This window comes from Carassius auratus, chromosome 35 (genome assembly GCF_003368295.1).
Source record: "Carassius auratus strain Wakin chromosome 35, ASM336829v1, whole genome shotgun sequence".
Taxonomy (NCBI): domain Eukaryota; kingdom Metazoa; phylum Chordata; class Actinopteri; order Cypriniformes; family Cyprinidae; genus Carassius; species Carassius auratus.
The window spans coordinates 16,648,273-16,671,538 of NC_039277.1; the positions used below are offsets into that span (position 1 = coordinate 16,648,273).

The 23,266-nt window shown below is 36.4% G+C and overlaps 1 protein-coding gene across 1 annotated transcript in view; it reads right to left on the reverse strand.

Moving 5' to 3' along the window:
• Positions 1 to 1,192: 1,192 nt before the first annotated feature.
• LOC113054674 (ubiquitin-like protein 3) overlaps positions 1,193 to 23,266 on the reverse strand; it is a 22,380-nt gene continuing 306 nt past the window's right edge. Inside the window, 6 exon segments of the mRNA XM_026220371.1 lie at positions 1,193 to 2,008; positions 2,821 to 2,878; positions 2,880 to 2,899; positions 3,946 to 4,032; positions 7,777 to 7,885; positions 22,913 to 23,266. The exon segment at positions 22,913 to 23,266 is cut by the window's right edge and continues 306 nt beyond it. Coding sequence (XP_026076156.1) covers positions 1,956 to 2,008; positions 2,821 to 2,878; positions 2,880 to 2,899; positions 3,946 to 4,032; positions 7,777 to 7,885; positions 22,913 to 22,939 — 354 coding nt within the window. The 5' untranslated portion in view covers positions 22,940 to 23,266 and the 3' untranslated portion in view covers positions 1,193 to 1,955.

The following is a 23,266-nucleotide window of genomic DNA, read 5'->3' on the forward strand; positions in this document are numbered from 1 at the left end:
ATATTCTGGATTCTTTATTCAGTTTGTAGATGTATTTCCACTTGTAGTTTAGAGAATGCGAAGCATTAGTTTATTTACAATTATCTTTTTAAAAACTTCAGCTCTGTACAGTATGTATTTGAACCCTGATAAGGACCAATATTTTTCAGACCTAGTGCGGTGTTAAAAAGCAAAGACCACATGAAAAGAAAAAGGAAGAAAAAAAATTATGAACATTTAAAAAAAAAAAAAAAAAAAGAACAGTAATTTCTTCAGCCATTAGAGATGGATTTGCTGCTGTTAAAGTATATTAAACTGTCAGCGCCTCACTGCTCCAAATGCTAATGTCCTAACTGTTTTGAGACTATCATACACTAAACACCAATATATATATCAACAATCTATAGTTATGTTCTCTATAAGATTCATATTAAATATACTCTACACATATGTAACCTTTGAATACAATTCCCATTTGGAAAAATATTAAAAGGGAGGAGGGGAAAGAAATATTACACAGATTTAGAAATGAAACAGCTCATGTTTCTGTGTTGTGCAAACATTTTTAAATCTAATAAGGAAGGGGAAATAGAAACCGAGCCAAACTTCATTTCATAGTTATCTTCTGGTTCCAAAAGCAAGCATTAATTTACACCACTACAAAGAAAATAAAGGGCTAAATCTCATTACCCTTCCTGAAAGAGAACAGCTTAGATCGATCTAAAGAGGGCAGAAGCAACACTGATTGACTGTCAAAACACAGTCGCAAGTGTTACCATTACTCATTACGCAAATTATAGACTTTCCACGAGTGAATCAAACCAACTATTGAGATCTACCTGCAAAGTCCCGACTGTACTCAAACACCACTGAACAGGCTGAAATTGAGCATTTCTGGGGTACAGGAACTTGTTAAAGTAGGTCACTAGATCTCCAAGCAGATTTTGGGGCATTTAAAATGCACGGAAATATATAATAAACATTAATCAGGCACATCAATACTTGTTGTCCTGCACTGAAATCAACAGATTATGTGTGGCAATTAGCATTTAATGAAAACAGTCCAGGAGTGCGACTGTAGCGGAGGTTAATCCATCAGGGAATGGCATGCCTTTTCACCTCCACACCAGATTCGATCCAAGCCAGGTGAGTGTGTGGCGAGTCCATAAATGTGAGAAGTTTGTCAGACCCTATGTAAATTAATTTCCTCCCTCACACATCTCCCTCCTGAGAGGGATAATCAAGCGCCTCGGCTGAGGCGAACAAGTCTTTATTTCCTCTCTGAATCATTCATGTTACTATGTGCAATAAAAAAAAACAGGGAAACGAGGGCCTCCTCTGTGTGCAAACTGGTAGCAGGGTATGTGTGTGTGTGCTCGTTTTTGTGACATATCAGGACATAACTTTGTAAAATGACATGGGTATGAAACAGGTATTACAAGGAGATGGTGACTTATGAGGACATAACCCATGTCCCCATTTTTCAAAACACTTATAAATCATACAGAATCATACAGTTTTTCTGAGAAAGTAAAAATGCACAAAGTTTCCTTTGAGGGTTAGGGTTAGGTGTAGGGCTGGTGAAGGGCTATAGAATATACAGTTTGTGCAGTAAAAAAAACATTACGCCTATGGGATGAACCCACTTTTCACAAAAACAAACGTGTGTGTGTGTGTGAGAATGAGTTACAGGTCTGCTGAGTTGATGGATGTGTGTGAAGGTGTTAGAAAAGGTGGAAATGTGTGTGTGTGTGTGTGTGTGTGTGTGTGTGATGTATTTTATTTTGCCTCAAATATAGTCTATGCAAAGCCGAAATGTTCTCTGATCCGTGTCTCGCCCTCTCTCTCAGGTGATTCTTTCCTTTCCAGGTGAAGTGAATCTCTTGCTCGTGGATGTCTGGTGTGATTAGATGTATTTAAGCAGCATGGGCGAAGGGTGACAGGACACACTCGTTCAGAGGGATGAAGGGATGTATTTACAGGATCACACAACAGTTGCTCTCTCCAGTCTTTTCCCGGTTCCTCTGACCTGAAACAAAAACACAGAAGCTTAATACCTTTGCGCAAAAAAATGGTTCTGTTCCGAAACCAACTGCCTATCTAGACAGCATTTTAAAGCATCACAGAAATTCTGTTCTTAAAGTTCTAAATTATGTTTCTTTCTAAGATGCATATGTCATTCTGCATATATTCTCTACTCAGAATTAAACCTTACCTTACCTTATTAAACCTTAACAACCCATTGTAATTATTTTAATATTATTTTATGTGTGGTTTCTTTCATTTTATTTTAGTATATTTTATTTTACACTGAAATTGTATTATTATTTTAACTAGGGACTGTGTAAATGTAAGGTTTATATAGGGTAACCCTTAAATAAAATCTCTATTTCTATTCCTATTTAATTACTCTCTGTCAGTGTGTCCCTCATAATCAAATGAATAACTACAAATACATAGTCTACATACATCATTTTTTTTCTATACTGAAACCATAAATCAATTGTGCATCATCTGTCTCAATTTTCATGAAAATGTGCCTTCAGTGCAGAATTTGCATAAAAACATTTTAAACTTACAAAACGTTAACACCTTTAATTTCTGCTAATATTGCAGAATAAGCTCAACAAGCATTACATTTATCTTCCTATTTTCACTCCGAACTGTCATGTGACTGGGTCTTTTATATTTTGGTTAAACAAAACTGAAATATTGCTGGAGGGTGAGAACTGTTCCTCATGTAAACTGGTCATTTTTGAACAAAGTGAAGGCTGCGGCGAGGCAGCGAGCGTGTGAAAAAGTGAAGGAGTGGACAGAAAAGACAGAGGGCAGAATGGTTACCTTGGGAATTTGGCTCAGGCAGCGTCTCTCTGGCAACTAAATGCATCACTGTGGTTTTTTCCGAAAGGCAGTTTTAAAGCTGCAAGACATAAGAAAAAAAAAGTGTGTTGGACTGAAAGGACACTAGAGACAAATGCAGCTGTACATCTAAGACACCAAAGTCACTTTTCAAGGGGATGAAGTCATAGGACTGAGGACCAGGATGACATGTAAACCCCTGGATGAGAGTGCAGTATTTAAGCCTTTGCCACGGACTCTGAGAGCAGTGCTGCTGCCTTCTGCCCCACAGACACACTCAGTCTCCATGCCTTGGATCTCTTGAATCAAGAAGGAGGCAGCTTCGGGAATATCTGTTGCACACATTTGGGTGCATTCCTCATTTTCGTGTACATGCATGATTTTATAAGTGGTTAAAAACAATAAGGCAAATAAATAAGCAATAAAATATTTCTACAGTTTTAACTAATCACAATTTAGGGTATATTGCATGTCTGTCCTAGCCAAAAACAAACAGACGGACGGACAAACAGATATTCATATACTTTATTATACAGACATTGACAAGCCCACTCAATCTTTTATTGTTGCTTGAGGAATGTCCAAACAAATAAAAAAGTGCTTCCTGTTCACACCCAAAGAATTTCCTCTCCTCCCTGTTTTCTCTTCCTGATGACAGGTCTGCTGGCCAGTGTTTTCCTACATTCATAATCTGCTCCTATCCTTCCAAGCTTCATGAAAACCTTGCTTCCGCATTCTGGGAATATTTCAGTAATATAAGTCAGTAAACTCTATTCAGGATTCTGGACTGTGAGGAACAGGGCTGGGTATCAAATTCAATTCTATTTAGGAACCAACCGAACTACCTCCATACCATCGAGTATCAAAAAATGTCTTCGAAAATTGTCATTCGACATCAGATGTCCATTTACTACAAGTTGGTATGATTCTTTAGGGTCTTCATGGAATGTCTGTAACATGCTTAAGAAACCTAACTAAATGCAAACAAAAAAAATAAAAAAGTGAATATTTCATCCGATGTCCCCTTCAATAAATCATCAACAGAAACAGAGCATGTGTGTTGTGATATTTGTGAATGGTAATGAGGAGAGTGGGAGGGCGGCTCACCTCCTAGCGTCACATTTCCATGTAGGAATCGGCCCTGGTAGATGAGGCGCAGGATGTTAGGACTGCTCACTTGCTCCTCTTCCCAGTCTGTTAAAGACAGAACAACTTAGAGGAATTGTACACAAAATATACAAACTGTGATTGGTTACAGTGTCATTTTCAGCAGTGCAATTCATGAAAAACATAAAAGGAGAAATTCCATAAAAAGCACAAGAAAAAGACCCAAATTTCAGTCATACACAGTTTGTAATAATAATAATAATATGAGGGTGAGGAAATGAAGACAGAATTGTACTTTTTGGGTGAACTGTCCCCTAAAAACACGCTAGTCTGCACACCTCCATGATACTGATCCTTAGTTTTTCACTCAATTCTTTCTTAGGGCTGGGCGATATATCTAACGATATAATCATGTGCATCTAGTCAGTAAATCTGGTTCTGTGACAAGCTACGCAATATCGCGTTCATTATCCCAGATGAATCACCTTCGATAATGAACGCGATATTGCGTAGCTTGTCAGCTGCTAGATTTACTGACTAGATGCCCATGAACATAATGTTAGATATATCGGCCAGCCCTATTCTTTCTCTTCATTCATTTATTCATACGACCCACCCATCCCTTTCTCACTCTTGACTCAATCAGTCATAAGACTCGAGTGAGGGTCATTCTGTGTCCTCATAAGGCTCCGCTGTGCTTGTAAGCTATGAATAAAACTCTGATTTAATCCCGGACCACCCCCAACTATAAAACAAAGGCGGCTTTTCTTTTCCCTCGCTTTTTCATCAATATTCTTTTTGACATAATTAAAGGCTTATGAAAAGAAAAAGGCTTAGCTATTCAAAGCAAAACATTTAAATAAAATTAAAATCTTTATTTATTAAATATAACCTTGAATTGCTTAAGAGGAAAAATTATGGAGCAAGAAACAGTAATAAAAAAAACTCTTTCCTGCAGAAACAAGACTGGTTTAAGATGGTTAAGGTGGTCAAGTCACAGAAAACCCTTCTAATGCTTGCAAAACAGATTCACCTAACCAGTTTGACTAGGCTTGGGGAGTCCACCGATGATGATATTACCATGTTTTTTTAACAAGGAACAATGGTAATTTATATAATATATATATAAAATCTAATAAATGCTGTTTTTTTAAATTTCAATTCATCAAATAACCCTGAAAACATGCATTACATTTTCCACAGAAATATTACGTCAAGTTTTCCAACATTGATCATTCTTGAGCCCCAAATCAGAATATTAGAATGATTTCTGAGGGATCATGAGACACTAAAGACTAAAGTAATATGCTGCATTTTATAAATACTACTAAATACTTCATAATAGAAAACTTTAATTTACTGTAATTTACAGTTTTACAGTTTTTGATTAAATAAAAGCAGCTCTGGTGAGCAAAAGAGACTTTCCAAAACATTTAAATAATCCTACTAGCCCCAAACTTTTAACCAATAGTGTAAATATCAAAATACTATGGTATCATACTGTCTCAGCACCATTGTACCACCACAGTATTTTTTAGAGATGAATCAGATGGAAAAATGCTAAACTTGAGCTTATGGCCACATCCCTGAAAGCACTTGTCATTTCTGATGGGCTGCCAAGGCACAGTGCAGAAACAGATGAAAGAGGAGTCTGGATACCATCTGCTCTTCCCTAAAAAGCAGTATGTGTGTATAATAACCTACAAATTCAGCTAGAACAGTATCTGTGGAATATTTTCATGAAACCCCATTTCACAGACCTCAGACACATGTGTCGTGACGGCCAGACAGATGTATAAACACAAACTCAGACACTCTGTTTTTACTCTTAAATACTGTCACTGACTTTAGATCAGCATACAGTGAGTGGAATCTAGCTCTGCGCAGGATTACCACTCAATCAGACTCAGATTTGTCACAGAAAAAGGATGTAAAGAGTGTAAAAGGATGTAAAGAATGAGATGTAAAGATGTAAAAGAATGTAAAAAGGATGTATTTCAGTCATACACAGTTTGTAATAATAATAATAATATGAGGGTGAGGAAATGAAGACAGAATTGTACTTTTTGGGTGAACTGTCCCCTAAAAACACGCTAGTCTGCACACCTCCATGATACTGATCCTTAGTTTTTCACTCAATTCTTTCTTAGGGCTGGGCGATATATCTAACGATATAATCATGTGCATCTAGTCAGTAAATCTGGTTCTGTGACAAGCTACGCAATATCGCGTTCATTATCCCAGATGAATCACCTTCGATAATGAACGCGATATTGCGTAGCTTGTCAGCTGCTAGATTTACTGACTAGATGCCCATGAACATAATGTTAGATATATCGGCCAGCCCTATTCTTTCTCTTCATTCATTTATTCATACGACCCACCCATCCCTTTCTCACTCTTGACTCAATCAGTCATAAGACTCGAGTGAGGGTCATTCTGTGTCCTCATAAGGCTCCGCTGTGCTTGTAAGCTATGAATAAAACTCTGATTTAATCCCGGACCACCCCCAACTATAAAACAAAGGCGGCTTTTCTTTTCCCTCGCTTTTTCATCAATATTCTTTTTGACATAATTAAAGGCTTATGAAAAGAAAAAGGCTTAGCTATTCAAAGCAAAACATTTAAATAAAATTAAAATCTTTATTTATTAAATATAACCTTGAATTGCTTAAGAGGAAAAATTATGGAGCAAGAAACAGTAATAAAAAAAACTCTTTCCTGCAGAAACAAGACTGGTTTAAGATGGTTAAGGTGGTCAAGTCACAGAAAACCCTTCTAATGCTTGCAAAACAGATTCACCTAACCAGTTTGACTAGGCTTGGGGAGTCCACCGATGATGATATTACCATGTTTTTTTAACAAGGAAACAATGGTAATTTATATAATATATATATAAAATCTAATAAATGCTGTTTTTTTAAATTTCAATTCATCAAATAACCCTGAAAACATGCATTACATTTTCCACAGAAATATTACGTCAAGTTTTCCAACATTGATCATTCTTGAGCCCCAAATCAGAATATTAGAATGATTTCTGAGGGATCATGAGACACTAAAGACTAAAGTAATATGCTGCATTTTATAAATACTACTAAATACTTCATAATAGAAAACTTTAATTTACTGTAATTTACAGTTTTACAGTTTTTGATTAAATAAAAGCAGCTCTGGTGAGCAAAAGAGACTTTCCAAAACATTTAAATAATCCTACTAGCCCCAAACTTTTAACCAATAGTGTAAATATCAAAATACTATGGTATCATACTGTCTCAGCACCATTGTACCACCACAGTATTTTTTAGAGATGAATCAGATGGAAAAATGCTAAACTTGAGCTTATGGCCACATCCCTGAAAGCACTTGTCATTTCTGATGGGCTGCCAAGGCACAGTGCAGAAACAGATGAAAGAGGAGTCTGGATACCATCTGCTCTTCCCTAAAAAGCAGTATGTGTGTATAATAACCTACAAATTCAGCTAGAACAGTATCTGTGGAATATTTTCATGAAACCCCATTTCACAGACCTCAGACACATGTGTCGTGACGGCCAGACAGATGTATAAACACAAACTCAGACACTCTGTTTTTACTCTTAAATACTGTCACTGGACTTTAGATCAGCATACAGTGAGTGGAATCTAGCTCTGCGCAGGATTACCACTCAATCAGACTCAGATTTGTCACAGAAAAAGGATGTAAAGAGGAATCTACTCAATGCTGGGAAACAATAGCCTGAAAATCCTTCACATGAGTCAACCGTCTCAGTCTACTGATAAGACACATTAAAAAAGAAAATGTGTGTTTTCAGATGTGAATGATCACGAACCCATTGGCCAGTTGTCGTACACATGCTTGGCGATGTCGGCCGCGGAGTCGTTTGGTGAGAACAGGAACTCTTTTGTCTTTCCACTCACCAAGATGAGTCTCAAGTTGATCTGAAACACACACAAACAATAGAGCCATTAAAAGCTTGGTCACAGTCCACAACACACTACTTCAACATCAACACGAAACGGCATTCACAGCCCATTTTAACTCTAGGGTGACGTATTCCCGAGTTTCATCCCAGAATAGAGCAAGAACCACCAATACGAGTTCTCAGCTCCACTTACCATGTTTTAATATATTCTGGAAATCAAAATAAATGCGCAAGAAATGAGTTGTTTACATTGAGTGGAAATTAAGAATGAGATTAAATAAAATTAAAATGTTAAAAATAATAAAAAATAAACATAAATAATGTGAAACGTTGCAAAATAAAAGGAAGTAGGGGTTAACTTTAATTTAATATTTGCTTGAATATCCAGTTGAAAAAAATCTCTAGAAGAGAAGAATACTAAATTATGTATCCGCACAAACATGACAAGAAAGATTTTTTTGAGCATCACAACTGTGATTTTTTTGGACATACTGACATTACAATGGCAAGTTTTAAATCGAATTTTCACCCATAACATAATTCTATAATTAAATAATATTTAGCCTAATAACTTAACTGTAGAACTTCCAGCAGTTATTTTTAAATTAAAACCATATGTTATTTAAAATCTCTATTTTTGTAAAATAAATAAATAAATACATAATGTTATATAATAAAAAATGCTAATGATAATAATAAAGTATTTTGGTTAAAATAAACTTAATGTGAAAAAAACAGGCCGGAAAAATCAGAAATAATCTACCCTCTTACCATGGTATATTATTGTATATGTTAACAGTCTAAAACAAAAAAGGTTTTGTCTGGTCCAAGTTTTGTTGATGGAATTTTGATTGATTTGATGTCAATATCACTCTGTTTTCTCTGAATCTTGGCATAGTTGGCATAGCTTTATATAAAGTTTCAGTATGGGGTGATTTATTGGACGGTTGAGAAATTCCGTCATGAATTTTTCACATGTCCTTCATTGTGTCCTTTCTTTGATTGCAAACCACCAGTATTTCATTCAGCACAATTATGCTGTTTGTTCAAGTACTTAAGCAAAACAAATGACAAAACATCCTTTATCATATTCATTTACTTCCCAGAGTGTCACCCATTTAAAAACTAAAGAGCAGGAGGCATGAAACAGAGAGACAGGGCTCGGGGCAGTGCATGTCCAATGCACGTGTGCTACTAGTCTCTGACATCAGATGATCCAGTATTAAGCTCCTCCCACTATACACACACACACACACACACAAACTGCCAGCTGCAGTGATGTAACAGAGTGAAAACCGCCAGATGGAAACAAAGATCCTCCTAAGCACTTTATAGAATGAGATTAGAGCCAGAAGCAAGCCTGCTCTTCCAACCACTCATTCAGAGATCACAACACACACACACAATCTTAAGTCTCTATCTAAGCAAACAGTATAAGTCAACAAACACCCACACACATGCATGCAATTGCACAAGTAATGGTTGGATGAACACGCAGACATACACTTGCAAATCTAATTTAGGCTCGGATCCGTATGTGGCTATTTTATGAAGGCACCATAAATGAAGGAAATACCAGAGGTAATCGAGTTATCAGTATTTCTGTACACATTTTTGGCAATTCACTCTAGTTTTAAACGGACGTATGCAGACTTATATACGTCAGAAAACAGGAAATTATTGCAAAGTTCAACAGATATACATTGGCAAATAATCAATGAATATTTTCTATTTTTAAATATTTTTTGATATATTTCTAATGAAATACTGTATTAAATAAGTGGTCATCTAATGGCAGCAATTTAATTATATGAAATACATTATATTTTATTTAATTATATTATATCACTACCAATAGCTCATCCTTTTCCTTACACGTCACTGCATCGACATTGGTGATTAAAATAAAAATTAAACAACATTGTGACAAAAAAAAAAAAAGTCTGACATTGTATTTTTATTCATTAAAAAAAAAAACCACCTTTGAATCAACTGCCGTTTTCAGATGACATCATCAAGCCTTTACCAAACAATTCTCAAATGGGCAAAATCTAATAAAACCCTGCATTTTTTCTTTTGTGAATATCTTGTTAACTTAAAATACATCACATTAGGAAGTAAAAATAAATGTCGTTTCATATTTTTCCATTTATGAAGACGCAACTGAAAAGGCATGTCCTTCTCCTGCATGGACTCAGTCAGTGAGCTGGCATTCAGCAGCTAGTGGTTCATCAGAAACATCAGGGTGGCAGTTCTATCGCAATGGAACACCTCCTAGTTTCCATAGAGATGGTAACCGTGGCAGCGGCTCATCTGTGAGAGCGCTGACCTGAATCACCTGCAGGCAGAGTCTTTCTTCATCGGTCTCCTCCTCTCTCGCCGCAGCTCATCTTTCATTAAGTCACTCCATCTTTCCCACATCTTTGTATAACGATGACATATCATCTTCACCTGCTGAATGCCAAGCAGACGTTGATTTATTCGATGTTTCCAGATATACGCAGAAAGGAGGAAAAGCTCTAATAGCAGAAATATGTGTTATGCTGGGATACGTCTGCTCGAATCTCCTTGGTGAGCAGACAGAATTTCACTATATGATGTAATACGACATGCAGCGATGCCTCTGAGGAACTTCAACAACAACAATCCCAGCAGAAAACATCCGCTGAGGAATGATTTCACAGGCAAGGATGACGCTGGCACTGGTTATACCCCCTGGCAGGTGGTTCCCTCTCTGTGAAGACAGCAGTTGCTATGCCAAACATTATTACACTACTCAATAGCAATTCTACTACTGCATCCCTACAAAATATTTTCACCAATCCCAGCCCAGCAACCCCGGACCCCTGAAACCAACCCTTCAGGGGGAATGTTTGATGTAATCACACACAAACACACTTTCCTAGGAGCATGAACAACACGCACCTCACTCATGAGGCCACAGGAGAGCGATGGGATCTCCTGTGTTATGGAAAGATTTGCTTGATGTGGAGATGTGGAAACAGGATTCATACCAGAGAAACACATAAAGCACAACAAAGTCATTAAGATATCATATTCATATTTCAGCATTATTTTTTGTTTTTAACACGATTAAGAAAAAAAAGTTACATTATTTAACTGAACTGAAATGCCATGACTTTACATAGTAATAAAAAAAAAAAAAGATTTTACATAGGTTGCACAAGAAATTTCTGACCAAATAAATATAAAGCTTTACAAGATAGTATTGTTATATATATGCATGATACATATACACAAAAAATACATGAAAAAAAAAGACATACATACATTTATTATATATTTTATATACATATATTCATTTTATACAATGTTGCAATAGTCAACGAAATTCACAAATAAGATATAAAAAAGAAACAGGATATTTCTAGGGTAGGTGTTGGCCAATGGTGATAATCTTAAAATAAAGGCAAAATATTGCAGATTTATTGTTCTTTCAGTATGTTGATATTACGCTCATGGACTTTATGCACTTTTATAGATAATAAAAGGTCACTGCAAAATTGCGATGGATAATATTGCATTGTGACACCTGTATTGTGATCCCGTGCTGCAAGCTGCTTGTCGATGCTAAATAACACCCGCAGTAGTCCTTTCCATAGCTGACTGTTTGAAAACAGATATGTCACCCAGAGCAGGTGCTTCAGGTTAGCTACAGTTAAAAACAGAGCATGAAATACTAGCGATTTTTCTGGTGTTTGCAGTTTTGCTCACAAGTTGAGCAGGAGATTCTCTGCTTGAGAAGGATAAACAACCCAGTGATTCTGCCAAGAGACATAGAGAGAGTGAGAGTGAGAGAAAGAGAGAGAGAGAGAGAGAGAGAGAGAGCAATGCTGAGTCTATCAGACAGGACTTCTGAACTAAAAGTGAACTAAAAGCCACAACAAATGCTGACCACAGTGGATGTGATGCGTCGACCGGCTTTGCCTTTGTCTATCTCAAACATAGAGGTCTGCCAGATTGTTCTGGGAATGACATTTACGCAATAGGGAACAGACACACACACTCAGACCACTTATGCAACCGCACATCAATGAAAACAAAATTACATACGATCCCTCCAGCGGGGATTTGTCCGTTTTGGACGGAGTGGAAATTAGTGAGTTATATGGTGAGATTGGCTATGTCTGTGTAAACTGGTTAAAGAACAATGATACAACGTTCAAAACCAACAAAAGTCACCTGAGATATGTCTTATTCCCAGGAAAGCCACCAGGGACTGAGAGCTAGTCTAACGCAAACTTGATTTCAAGTTCAACATGAGGTTCAGTCTTATCAACAAAATAAGGACTTACTTTAGTTCACACTACAAAATTCTTCCAGGATCAACATGTTATTTATAGCTGCGGTTAGTGCCATCCACTTATTATCAAGAATAATGATGGATGGGGAGAAGCCACAACAATAGGAAAAAGATAAAAGACAAAGGTTTAGACGCGACAAAGAAGACTCTAGAAGGAAAACCCATACCCCAGGAATAATATTATAGTTCTGTTCATTAGCAAATATACAACTGAAGTTCCATGCTGGCTTAAAATATCATTATGGCCTCATTATACTGTAAAATTAGCATTTATTTCTGACAAAAATCTGTACAGTATTCTGATAGTACATTTGACAAATCAGCTAGAATATAAATAAGCATAGAATTGTTGTTAAAACTAGTTTAATGTTATTTCATAACAATTATTCAATTTTTTTTATTAAACTTAAAAACATTTTACAAAAGGATATGGAAAATAATTTATTTCTAAGGTGCAAGTTATTAAACTGAAAGAAATTGTCCAGCTGTAATGTTACTTCATTATATAAATTCTTAATACTTTTTTAGAAAACATTCTTTCATAAATTTTGGTTAACCTCACCTATATTAACCAGCTACTGTAGAATCTGCAACAGCATTCAATGCAAGCCAGTGTTTGTGTTTGCAAGTCTAAAACACATGTGAATTAATCCACAATGTCAGAACGTCCTTATTGTCAAAGCCTGCTAATGTGACTGATAAAAATACTTCAGTTTATCCAAAGCATCACTCAGACAAACTAACTAATCATATAAATAACATGACATTCCGAAAAGGGCTCTCTAAACAAAAGCTATAATCTTGAGAGATCTTCAAAAAATGCTTTAAGCATGACATAATCAGTCAGAACAAAGGATAAATAAAACATCCACACAGAATTGAGAAAACATGCCCACACTGCTCAAAAGATATTCATTTTCTCTTTCTGTGCCCTGAAAATCCATTTCAGTCAGGCACAAAACTCATTCATTCTACTCGATGGATTCAGAGTCTGCTTCTGTGTGCGATTTCAACCTCAGTCATAAACTGAGGAGACGGAAAAAAGAAGTCATCCATCTTCCTCCTGACAGCACAGCGTTGGTTCAAACAGTGTCATCTCTGTCTCTGATGTAGATGAGATTGAGGTGGTTTTGAAGACTGTGATCACACTCACTCATCTCTCCTTCATCAGTCAGGGCGTTAGCGGGATTTCTCCTGCATTATATTGAGGAAGTGAGACGTCTGAGCTTTTTAGAGGATCTCATTCCAGTTGTTTCTTTCCTTAGTTTGAAATTGAGGTATACAGTACCTACTTGACTTAAAATGACTGTCTGGATGCTTTAAATCAAGTGTCAACAAATCACAACCAACCACCATCTACTTACTTGACGCATGTTCCTGGTGTTACTGTGAATGTTTTATCAGCGCATGTTATTCCAAAGAAGAAAAAATGTCTTTATAGTGTTTCTTCAACTACTCTACTGTTCAAAAGTTTTGTGTTGGTAAAATTTGGGGCCAGTAATTTATTTTTATTTTTTTAAAGAAATTACTGTTTATTCATGAAGGACGCATTATGGTAAACTGATAAAAATAGACAATAAAAAAAACAATAAAAATTAACAGTAAAGACATGTTTAATGTTACAAAAGTTTTCTGTTCCAAGTAAATGCTGTTATTTTATATTCTATTCAAGAACCCTGAAAATGGTAGCATGGCTTCCACAAAAAATACCACCAAAAATAAAAAGTAAAATATTATTGATAATTCGTAAAAAAAAAAAATCCTGAGCCACGAATCAGCACATGCAAATGATTTCTGGATCATGTGAGACTAAAGACTGCTGAGACTTTATTTTTGAATAGTTTCTTTTGAATAGAACGTGCCTTGTTCCACCTGTGAAATTTTTTTTTTTTTCAGATTAAATCAGTAAAACTTATATATATTATATAATATATATATTCTATGAGGAAGACACGCCTTTGATTTCAGATTCTGTCAGCCTGAACAACCCAGTTTTTTTTATTTCTCAACATGAGACAGAACAGGTTGGTCCACTTTGCAAGAGATCTGATTTTCTCTGGTGAGAAAGGTAAAACCGCTGAATACTGTAAACCACCCATTGTTTGCGTGGGGGATTTGCATAGATATTCAACATTACAGGTCACCTTCACCTCTTTCTGAACAGATGAAATGGCCTGTTTGGATTAGCAGGGGTTAAAGCCAGAAACATGTCCTAAATGATTGGGAATGGAAGGATGAATGTCTAATTTCAACCAGAGCAAAAAGCACAACCACAATCAGCATGTTTAATAATAGCAAATCTCAGTCGGCAACTAGTCTGTAGACAGCAAATGATTTCCTTCATGATATTGGGCAGAATGTTTCGGGAGTAGAAATTTGAGACCCTGCCATTCATTTTCCTGTGATGTCTTTCAGATGTGTGTCAGACTCTCAAATTCTCATTATGAAGTGCGCAGCACAGGAAAAAGCGATAATAGCATCAGATGACATGTGATCTGAGAATTAGATGGCACATTTAGACATGGCAAATTAAACTGAGAGAGGGCCTTTAGAGGAATTGTAAAGCTTCCTGTCTATCTCCAAGACCTCTGCGGATGGCACAATTTTATGCAGGAATTTGAGAAATGATTTGCAATCATGGTTGTGCGCACACACATGGGCACATCTGCCATGAACGTGCAACACAAAAAGTGTCTGGGTGTTCTCTGCATGAGTTTATGTGTGGTAGGTTGAACATAAAGTGATTGATTTTGCTCTCAGCTGCATTTGCATCATCATGCTCATAACAAAGAAAGGAATGGAGGAAAAGAGCGTGGGAAGTATTACCAGAACATGTGAGATGGACTGACAGACAGATGTAACTGGATGGACAGATACAGACATAACTGGATGGATGGATTCATTGTATCATTTAGAAAAATGTATTTTAACTTTATCCATCAGAAACAGTAAGTTCATCAGCAGAAAAGGAAAGGTGATTACATTTTGATAAAAATATTGGACAAACCTTTACTTTGAATTGGAAGGTAAACAGTGATGTCATGTCACGGAGATATTTTTAATGAGGCTTCACTTTGGTCTCTCTGCTAAAGGCTCAAAAGGCATCATTTTCTCTTAATTCCTATAATGCTTTAATGAACATAATGTCCCTTAATAATCATCAGCATATATCTAAGCAGACAAGCAAGAAAGCTCTGGTATCAGCTGTCGTTATTCAAAATTTCCATACAACACACAAAAACAGGGTCTAAAACTTGATTTATTTCCATGATACACCAGTCTCAATAGCTACGGTAAGAGTGATCATTTAGCAAGCCTTTTCTCAAGATGTCTTTAACTTCCATTATCTTGCTTTTGGTCTTCTCCCCGACTCACTTGAGCAAATCGCATGGTGGCCATTAGCACCACAAAAGCTAGTTTCAGCTTCCGTTCTTAATCACGACCACAGAACACCAGCAGCTGCAGTCTCAGCCTGTCTGGATGCCCTATCAGCAGTCCTGAAGGTCAATCACTCACACAGACACACTCACATGCACTCATCCGGCCCAAACGATGCATCTCACCGGATGGGAAAACAAGGGCTTGGGTGACAATATCACTGAAATCAATACAAGCCCCGTCTGATGACGTGCAAATTACAATCACATAAGTGAACATGGTTTCACACTGGTGGTAATAAATTCTGATTCATCTTTGTACAATCTGAGGCTAATTACACACCTTCAATAAACACATAAGCAATGTGTGTATAGTGGGGTTAAATAAACTCAAAACATGATTCCCTTCAGGTGCTTTAAGGAAAATGTGACACATCACTAAAGTCACAATGTTAAATGATCTCTTTTTACTGTTAGACACATGTAACAATTTCTGATTATGAGAATGAATATGCAATTATGCCTTGGACTATTCTACATACTCTACTACAAATAGAAAAACTTTTCTGCATATTCAAAAATTCACACCCCTTACAAACATGCACACACACACACACACACACACACACACACATATATATATATATATATATATATATATATATATACATATATATATATATATATATATATATATATATATACTAAACTTTTGAAAATATTAAATTATGAAATATACAATATTTGTTTTGACATACAATTATATTTAATTTTCTGATGGAAAATCAGGTTAAACACAGATGAAAGAAAGAAGAAAGACAATATCTAATCTCCTGTAGACAGATGAAGGCAGGCAGCACATGCCTACCGCTGAAAAAGGGCAGACATCTGCACAAGGAGAGAGAGTAGGGGTGAGGGGACACATTCACTTATCTCCCCATCAATGAGACGTCCTGCTGATAGAAATGTCCTTTTGATAGTAGCCTACAGTATTACAGCCATGTATTACAAACCTGCAAAACACCCTTCTCATTCCTTATCATACACATTCTCAAACAGAATTATTACAGCACCGGAGACAAAGCTCCCCGCACAAACTTCCTGACTGAAAATTATTTTTTCATTTTATCTTTCAAGCAATCCCATAGAAGGTTTTTCGTTATAAGTCATGACTCTGGTCTGTCCTACAGCTTTTTCTTGTTATTTCTGTCAAACAAAGTGCATAGTACTATTTAAAAAACACCAGTTCTAAGCAGTGGTACAAAAACGGGGTATGCAGTATATTCAGTGCATAGGGGTGCCACACATAGAGGGATGCCATTTTGCCAAAATCATTCTGTGAAAATCTTCTTTAATAAAATGTTATAAATAATCAAAAGCTTAGTTATTAAAAATAATTAATGCAAACAAATAAATAAAAAACATATGCATGGATAATTCATTCACAATAATAATAGGACTGTCACGATTCCTCAATTAAATTTGAGTAATCAATTATTTTTAAAATCCTCTACTGCATTTTGTCCATGTCAATTAACCGGCCAATAAAGTGGCATGTTCCACAGACAAGATTCCACAAAAGACATTAATAAAACATAGTGCTATTGTGAAATACATAAAGGCTGTGATGCTGTGATTCAATTAAATAAATTGGCTTATATGCACTTTTTTATATTCGTGCAGGTTACATACTTCTCAGAGTGGCTTCATTCACAGTAAATGCTGCTCCACACAAACAGTTATCATTTACATGCACGGACCGTCTCAAACTCCAACTTTGCATATGCTGTTTGCATAGTCGCAACTTTGCAAATTCTGAGTTGCTTATAGCATTCATCTGGGAACAATGTGCATCATTCTATTAGATATACAAAGTAAATAATTTATAAACCCACACCAACACAGGAGAATGCGTCATCATTATATGCTCATTGTGACTTCAAAATAAAAGTTTCAACCATTGCTCTGACTTTGCATGTTTTGAAGTCTATATATCCTTGTTCAAGAAATGTGATTGTAATATTTCTATCATGAAGTGGCCAACAGGGATGTTCATTTCAGTTATTTTTCCTAACTGACAACCGACGCTCATTAATTAAACTTTAAATTAATTTAAACGTTTAAATGAACGATTAATTAATTAACATTGGTTTCCCGGGGATTAATTCCACATGCGCAAAAAGCAGCAAACACAAGAACATGAGGATTCACATGGACAACATATCACATAACGCACCTGCTGCGCTATATGATTAACGCATAACGCACCTATGATTGCTTGCTTTTGATGTTTTATGTGAACCAATTATTATTCCCTCATTACCATTAAATATGCATTTTAAGTAATTTCAAAGACTATTGATCGCTCAATTACCAAAATAATTCTTAGTGACAGCCCTAAATAATAGCATTTGGAAGATGCTGACTTTAAAAAGAAACAAAACAAGCTGACATGTTTCATTACTGTGAATTAGTTCAAACTAGAAAAAGAGAGCGGTATGAAGAGGCCTCCAGGAGAAGGAAATCTGGCCTGAAATTTCACTAAATTACAAGAGAATGCTTGTGCAGTGATGTCATAAAGGCAAGCAGGAACCACTGTTTACAGTGGAACAACCCTCTACAGTCAGTCTATACCGAACTCACACAAAGCTCACACAGAACCACCTCTGGAAACATGTAAAAACAGATATATGTTGATTCAAGTCCAGTAATGAATATGTAGAAACACCGCAGAGATGTTAAAACAACTTATAATAAGGCACTGCGAACTATTTACACAAACTGACGTTGAATCACTCTTACTTTCCATGACAGTGAGTGAGTGAGTGAGTGAGTGAGTGAGTGAGTGAGTGAGTGAGTGTGTGTGTGTGTGTGTGTGTGTGTGTGTGTGTGTACGTGAGCGAGTGAGCACCTCTCTCACAGAGCTGTTGTAATTGTTCCTCACTCTACTGAAAGGATCCTTTATTGAGTGAGTCTGAGCTACTTCCTCCCCCTTCCTTCTCTCTCGCTCCCTCTTTAGCCTTTAACCCTTACTGACCCATAACACCTTTTGGAGTTATTCATTGCAAATCGTACTCCCCATGTTATACTTGATGCATTTATTTACAAAGCACATATAGATACAACAAATGCCAAACAGTTGTTGCTTCATCTCTGTATGTTTATGCTGTTTTTCATTATAGGGCTTTGCTAAAATAATCAATATAGCATCATTCTTTTTATAAAAAAATATTAAATTCTAAATATTAAATATAAAAAAATTATATTAAATTCATCAATTTAATATAAATTTTATTGATAATCTTTTCTACAATTTAGCAATTTTCAAGCAGTTCTCCAAACTAAGCTTTAACTCTTAAAATGACGTTTGCAAGCATGTGAGAGACTTAAACTGATACCTTGCCAACATGCTGAGTAATTTTTACACGCTGTTGATGCAGGTTTATTAGCAATGTTTTGCATTGTGGCACGTACGGTGTGGTGTTTCATAACATTTTCTACAACTTTTCCATCTCTTATACACAAACACTTATCCTGAAATAACCCGTACCTTTCTCCTGATGTTCTCTCTCACTGTGGCCACCACTCACAGTGTTCAAATATAGTGGTTGTTCATTGCAGGTAGACTGACTGGGGTCAGAAGTGGTGGGTCTGTCTGTCTGTAATGACTTTATAATTACCTATATTACCTATAATGAATAAACACTCAAAGGAAATGATTTGCGTACCCAAGTCCTTCTATTGTCTGTTTCCCTGATGAGTTATATTTATTTGAGCTTGATTACATAATTTTTTAATTTTGAAAAGTCTCAATGACAAAGCTGGTTTGATTCTGGAATTCAGAAACCATGCTACTTTTGCAATGTGTGTCTAAATTACAATGTAAAAAATGATTTTTTTGAAGTCTTTCCACTTCATTATGTATGATTTTCCTAGTAGTTCTCTGCCACTAGGTGGGGCTTTTGAAATAAAATAGTGCTTTCCCCGATTACGGCTTTACACAAAGCAGAACTGCACTAATAAACACTGCTTTAAAGTCAAAAAGTGACAGTAAAAGCATTTTGGGAAAGATCAGGCATTATAGGAAAGATGAAATGAAAATGGCATAAAAACTTTTCTGAAGACAGTCAGTCCCCTTTAGAGATAAAGTCATATAAAACCACCCTCCACTATTTGTCCCTGGAAATGTGTATCTCATATTTGTTCAGTGAAATCATAATAGTCATATTAAGCCATATCAGGATTCTTGTCTTTCTGTCCCCAAATATAAGACCTCTTGAAACTATAATTAAGACTTTTCTTATACCATTAAGGTATTTAAGTCTTTTTTATTGTCTTAAATTTGCAACTACTAAATTGAAGAATTTTTAAGGACCTGTAAGAACCCTGTATTTAAGATCTAAACCTAAAGCTGCACGATTTATCGAATCCAATTGTCATGCGTATCTTGTCAGTAAAGCCAGTTCTGTAATCAACAGTAAATCTCCATCACATGCTTTCAGAAGGAGCAGCATTTACTACACAGAGCTGTAGTTCACTGATAAGCTATGCACAATCGAGTTCATAATCACAGATGATATATTCACGCAATAATAAAATTGAAGAAATCATTCTGCGATTATAAAAGCTGTTAGCATAGTTTGTCAGTGAACTACAGCTCTGTCTAGTAAAGGCTATATGCTATTTACATTATTATAAAAAAAATTATTTTGGCCTGTTATTGACGTAATGCACGTCATTAACAACATGCGCAACCAGATGTTCGAATAGTTCGAATATTCGTGTATTTTTTAGAGGGAATGTTCGAACGTCATTTTTGACAGCCCTAATTTGGAGTTTCAGTACGAGAACGACCTCTGGCCTTCAGATGGAGATTTACTGCTGATCACAGAACCATGCTTCACTGAAAGATACTCATGACAATCGCAGCTTCTGCCAAATCATGATTTATCACCTCTGTGATTTAATTTCGATTAATCGTGCCCTAAGATAGCCCGTCGGGCAGTGTAGTGATACATTTAGGTAGCCCGACTGGAAGATACGATTCCGATCCAAGCCCCGGGATGTCGATAACAATCCCAATAGACTTAATATACATTTATATATGCATATACACACACACACACACACACACACACACACACACACACACACACACTCACACACTCACACACACATATTTCCGGAGTCATGGTAGTAGAGGCGGCACAACTATAATGACATGTGAATAATCCTGCCCACTCTAGCGATACTAAACTGCAGTGGAAACTCAAACCAAGCCGTGCCAAAAGTTACGCGTTGTACCACACAGTGGAAAAGCGCCAAAAGTGGCACAGTCCTGTCAGGGAGTGTTGAGTTCTACTTCACACTTCAGTCTCACAACTGATCAAAGCAAACTCTTTTAAAAGAGTATATCTGATGTAGCACTTATTGGCGAAAGGCTTCCACAACATTTTGTTGCTTTGAAACACTGAGAGCTCTCCACAAAAAAAGCCCATTCATTAAACTGCCCACCCACAAGATGTGTATGCACACACACTCCCATTGTTTGACAATGCTACCCCCAACTGAATGCCCCTCAGCTGGAGACCACACAATGATTCAAAGTTTTATCTTGTGGACATTTCATCCTAAAACTGAACAAGCTGTTCCGGGAGACCAAAAAAAAGCACCTAGCCTAAACCCAAAGGTCTGGTTATTTAAAGTTTTCAAAGATGACATTAAAAACCTTCTTAAGCCAGCTTAAATAATAAATACCTGACTTTGGGCTATAACATAACACATTGTACCCTGTTCTGTTCCTGTTTGCGTAGTGTGAGAAAAACCTTTCTATCAGTAGAAATCTCAAGAGATGCATCGTCATCAACAGGGACGACTCGCGTTTCTGGCCTTAATAATCAACAATATGTGGACCTGCTCTTTTAATACCCAAAGTTGCCAAGGGAGCCTTTCTGATGGCCAGATTTACATTTTAGTTCTACTCAATGGCAGAAACAGAAGAAAGACTGAAAGTACTGTGTACTGTAAGGGCTGCAAGGAGTCCCTGAAATGTCAGAACGTTGACATCTCTTGAGTTTGACAGCCAGATCAGCTGTTTGGCCAAAGCATGATTGACTAACAACCTGGCACACAATGTTACAGTTTGGAGCCGATAGAAGGAGTTCTTATTTTTTGTTTTGATATTAGTTTCAATATCTTACACAATGAGGGCTGCAATTTATTGTTTTTAAACTGATTTCCCACATCCTCAGATTCAAACCACCGACCTTCTGGATACTCGTGAGCACTAGCAGCACTACTACTACCCATGGGGTTTGGTAATCTCAATCTATTAGACCTTACATCATAGTGCAAAGCTTGAAATGTCATTGTACAACCATGCAATGAATATTATAGAGAATCTATGACATTATCCCTCTGGACAGAAAGATTCTAATGTTGGAGTTTCGGTTTGAGCATTCGTTCTGAGACATTTTCAGTTGTGCAAACAGGGAAATAACTGTTTTTGAGTCTCCCTGATCACACTTCCTCATTATCAATCTGAACCGCACTGTGGCACATCAGATAAGATATCTTTACACTACTGCCCTTCCTGACTGAAGTGGAATTTTGATAGGGTTATTGCCGGATGAGCAAAAAGCGATCCAAGACATTTAATAGCACTGTCCTTCTGGATTTCCTTGGGTCAATCTATTTGCCAAAGAAACAATGAGATCAACTGACCTTCTTTAATCTTTGACAAACACTTTTTATAACATATTTAAGCCTTTAAACTAATTAGTATCTAGTTGTATGTTACAAGTAGGCCTTCTTGATTTTTAAAAACTTTACTATTAAGAAAAAAAAAGACTACTAATTCACTATTCATTAGAGTCCAGTACTCCGGCGGCATTCCTTTGCAACTAGTCAGAATCTCACATGTGATATGTAACTATTTAATTGATACTAGTAACAAATGGCCATTTGTTTAACTGAATTGTATCGGGGTCTGTGGTTCATGCATTACCTATTCACTTCAGACTAGTTTGTATTTCAATTGTTGCTTGTGGCTAATCTAGTCCACTACCAAAGAAACATTAGGTACTAGTAAGTATTGTTTTGTTTTAACTGTGGCTAACCTGTTAGTATAGTGGAACAATGTAACAAAGGAATAAGTACTTAAGTATCAGTATCTAAGGTAAAGAATAAACATCTCAGTAATAGTTGCCAGTCATATTGAAACAACATTTTTTTCATTACGTTTTAGTATTTAAACATAAAAATAGATACTAGCTAGTTTCAAAGAACATTACAATCGTTTATCAACACCATTAAACCTTTTGAAGGATGCGTACACTCTTACCATGTCAACTGGGATGTTTCCCGTCATCTTTAAACGCTCTGTCGTATCCTCACTTTTGATTAAAAGTTGTTTTCCTTCTTTCAACTTGCTTAAGTAACAGCAGGTGGCTTGTGTTAAAGCAGCTGCTCATGCAGAGATCACTCGTCTGGTTATTCCTGTAGGTTCGCTGGTAGAGAGAGGTAGTTAAGCGCAGGCAGGAATTATATGTTGTTCTTCCTCAGTCAGGCTTCAGACTTCTTGCTTTTTCATGGCATAAACTTCAAAACGGAGAAAACACTGATTTCTGGATTTTATATTTCTGTGGGAGGACACCCTCCCATACAGAAATAAAAAAAGATATATGTTAGGAAAAAT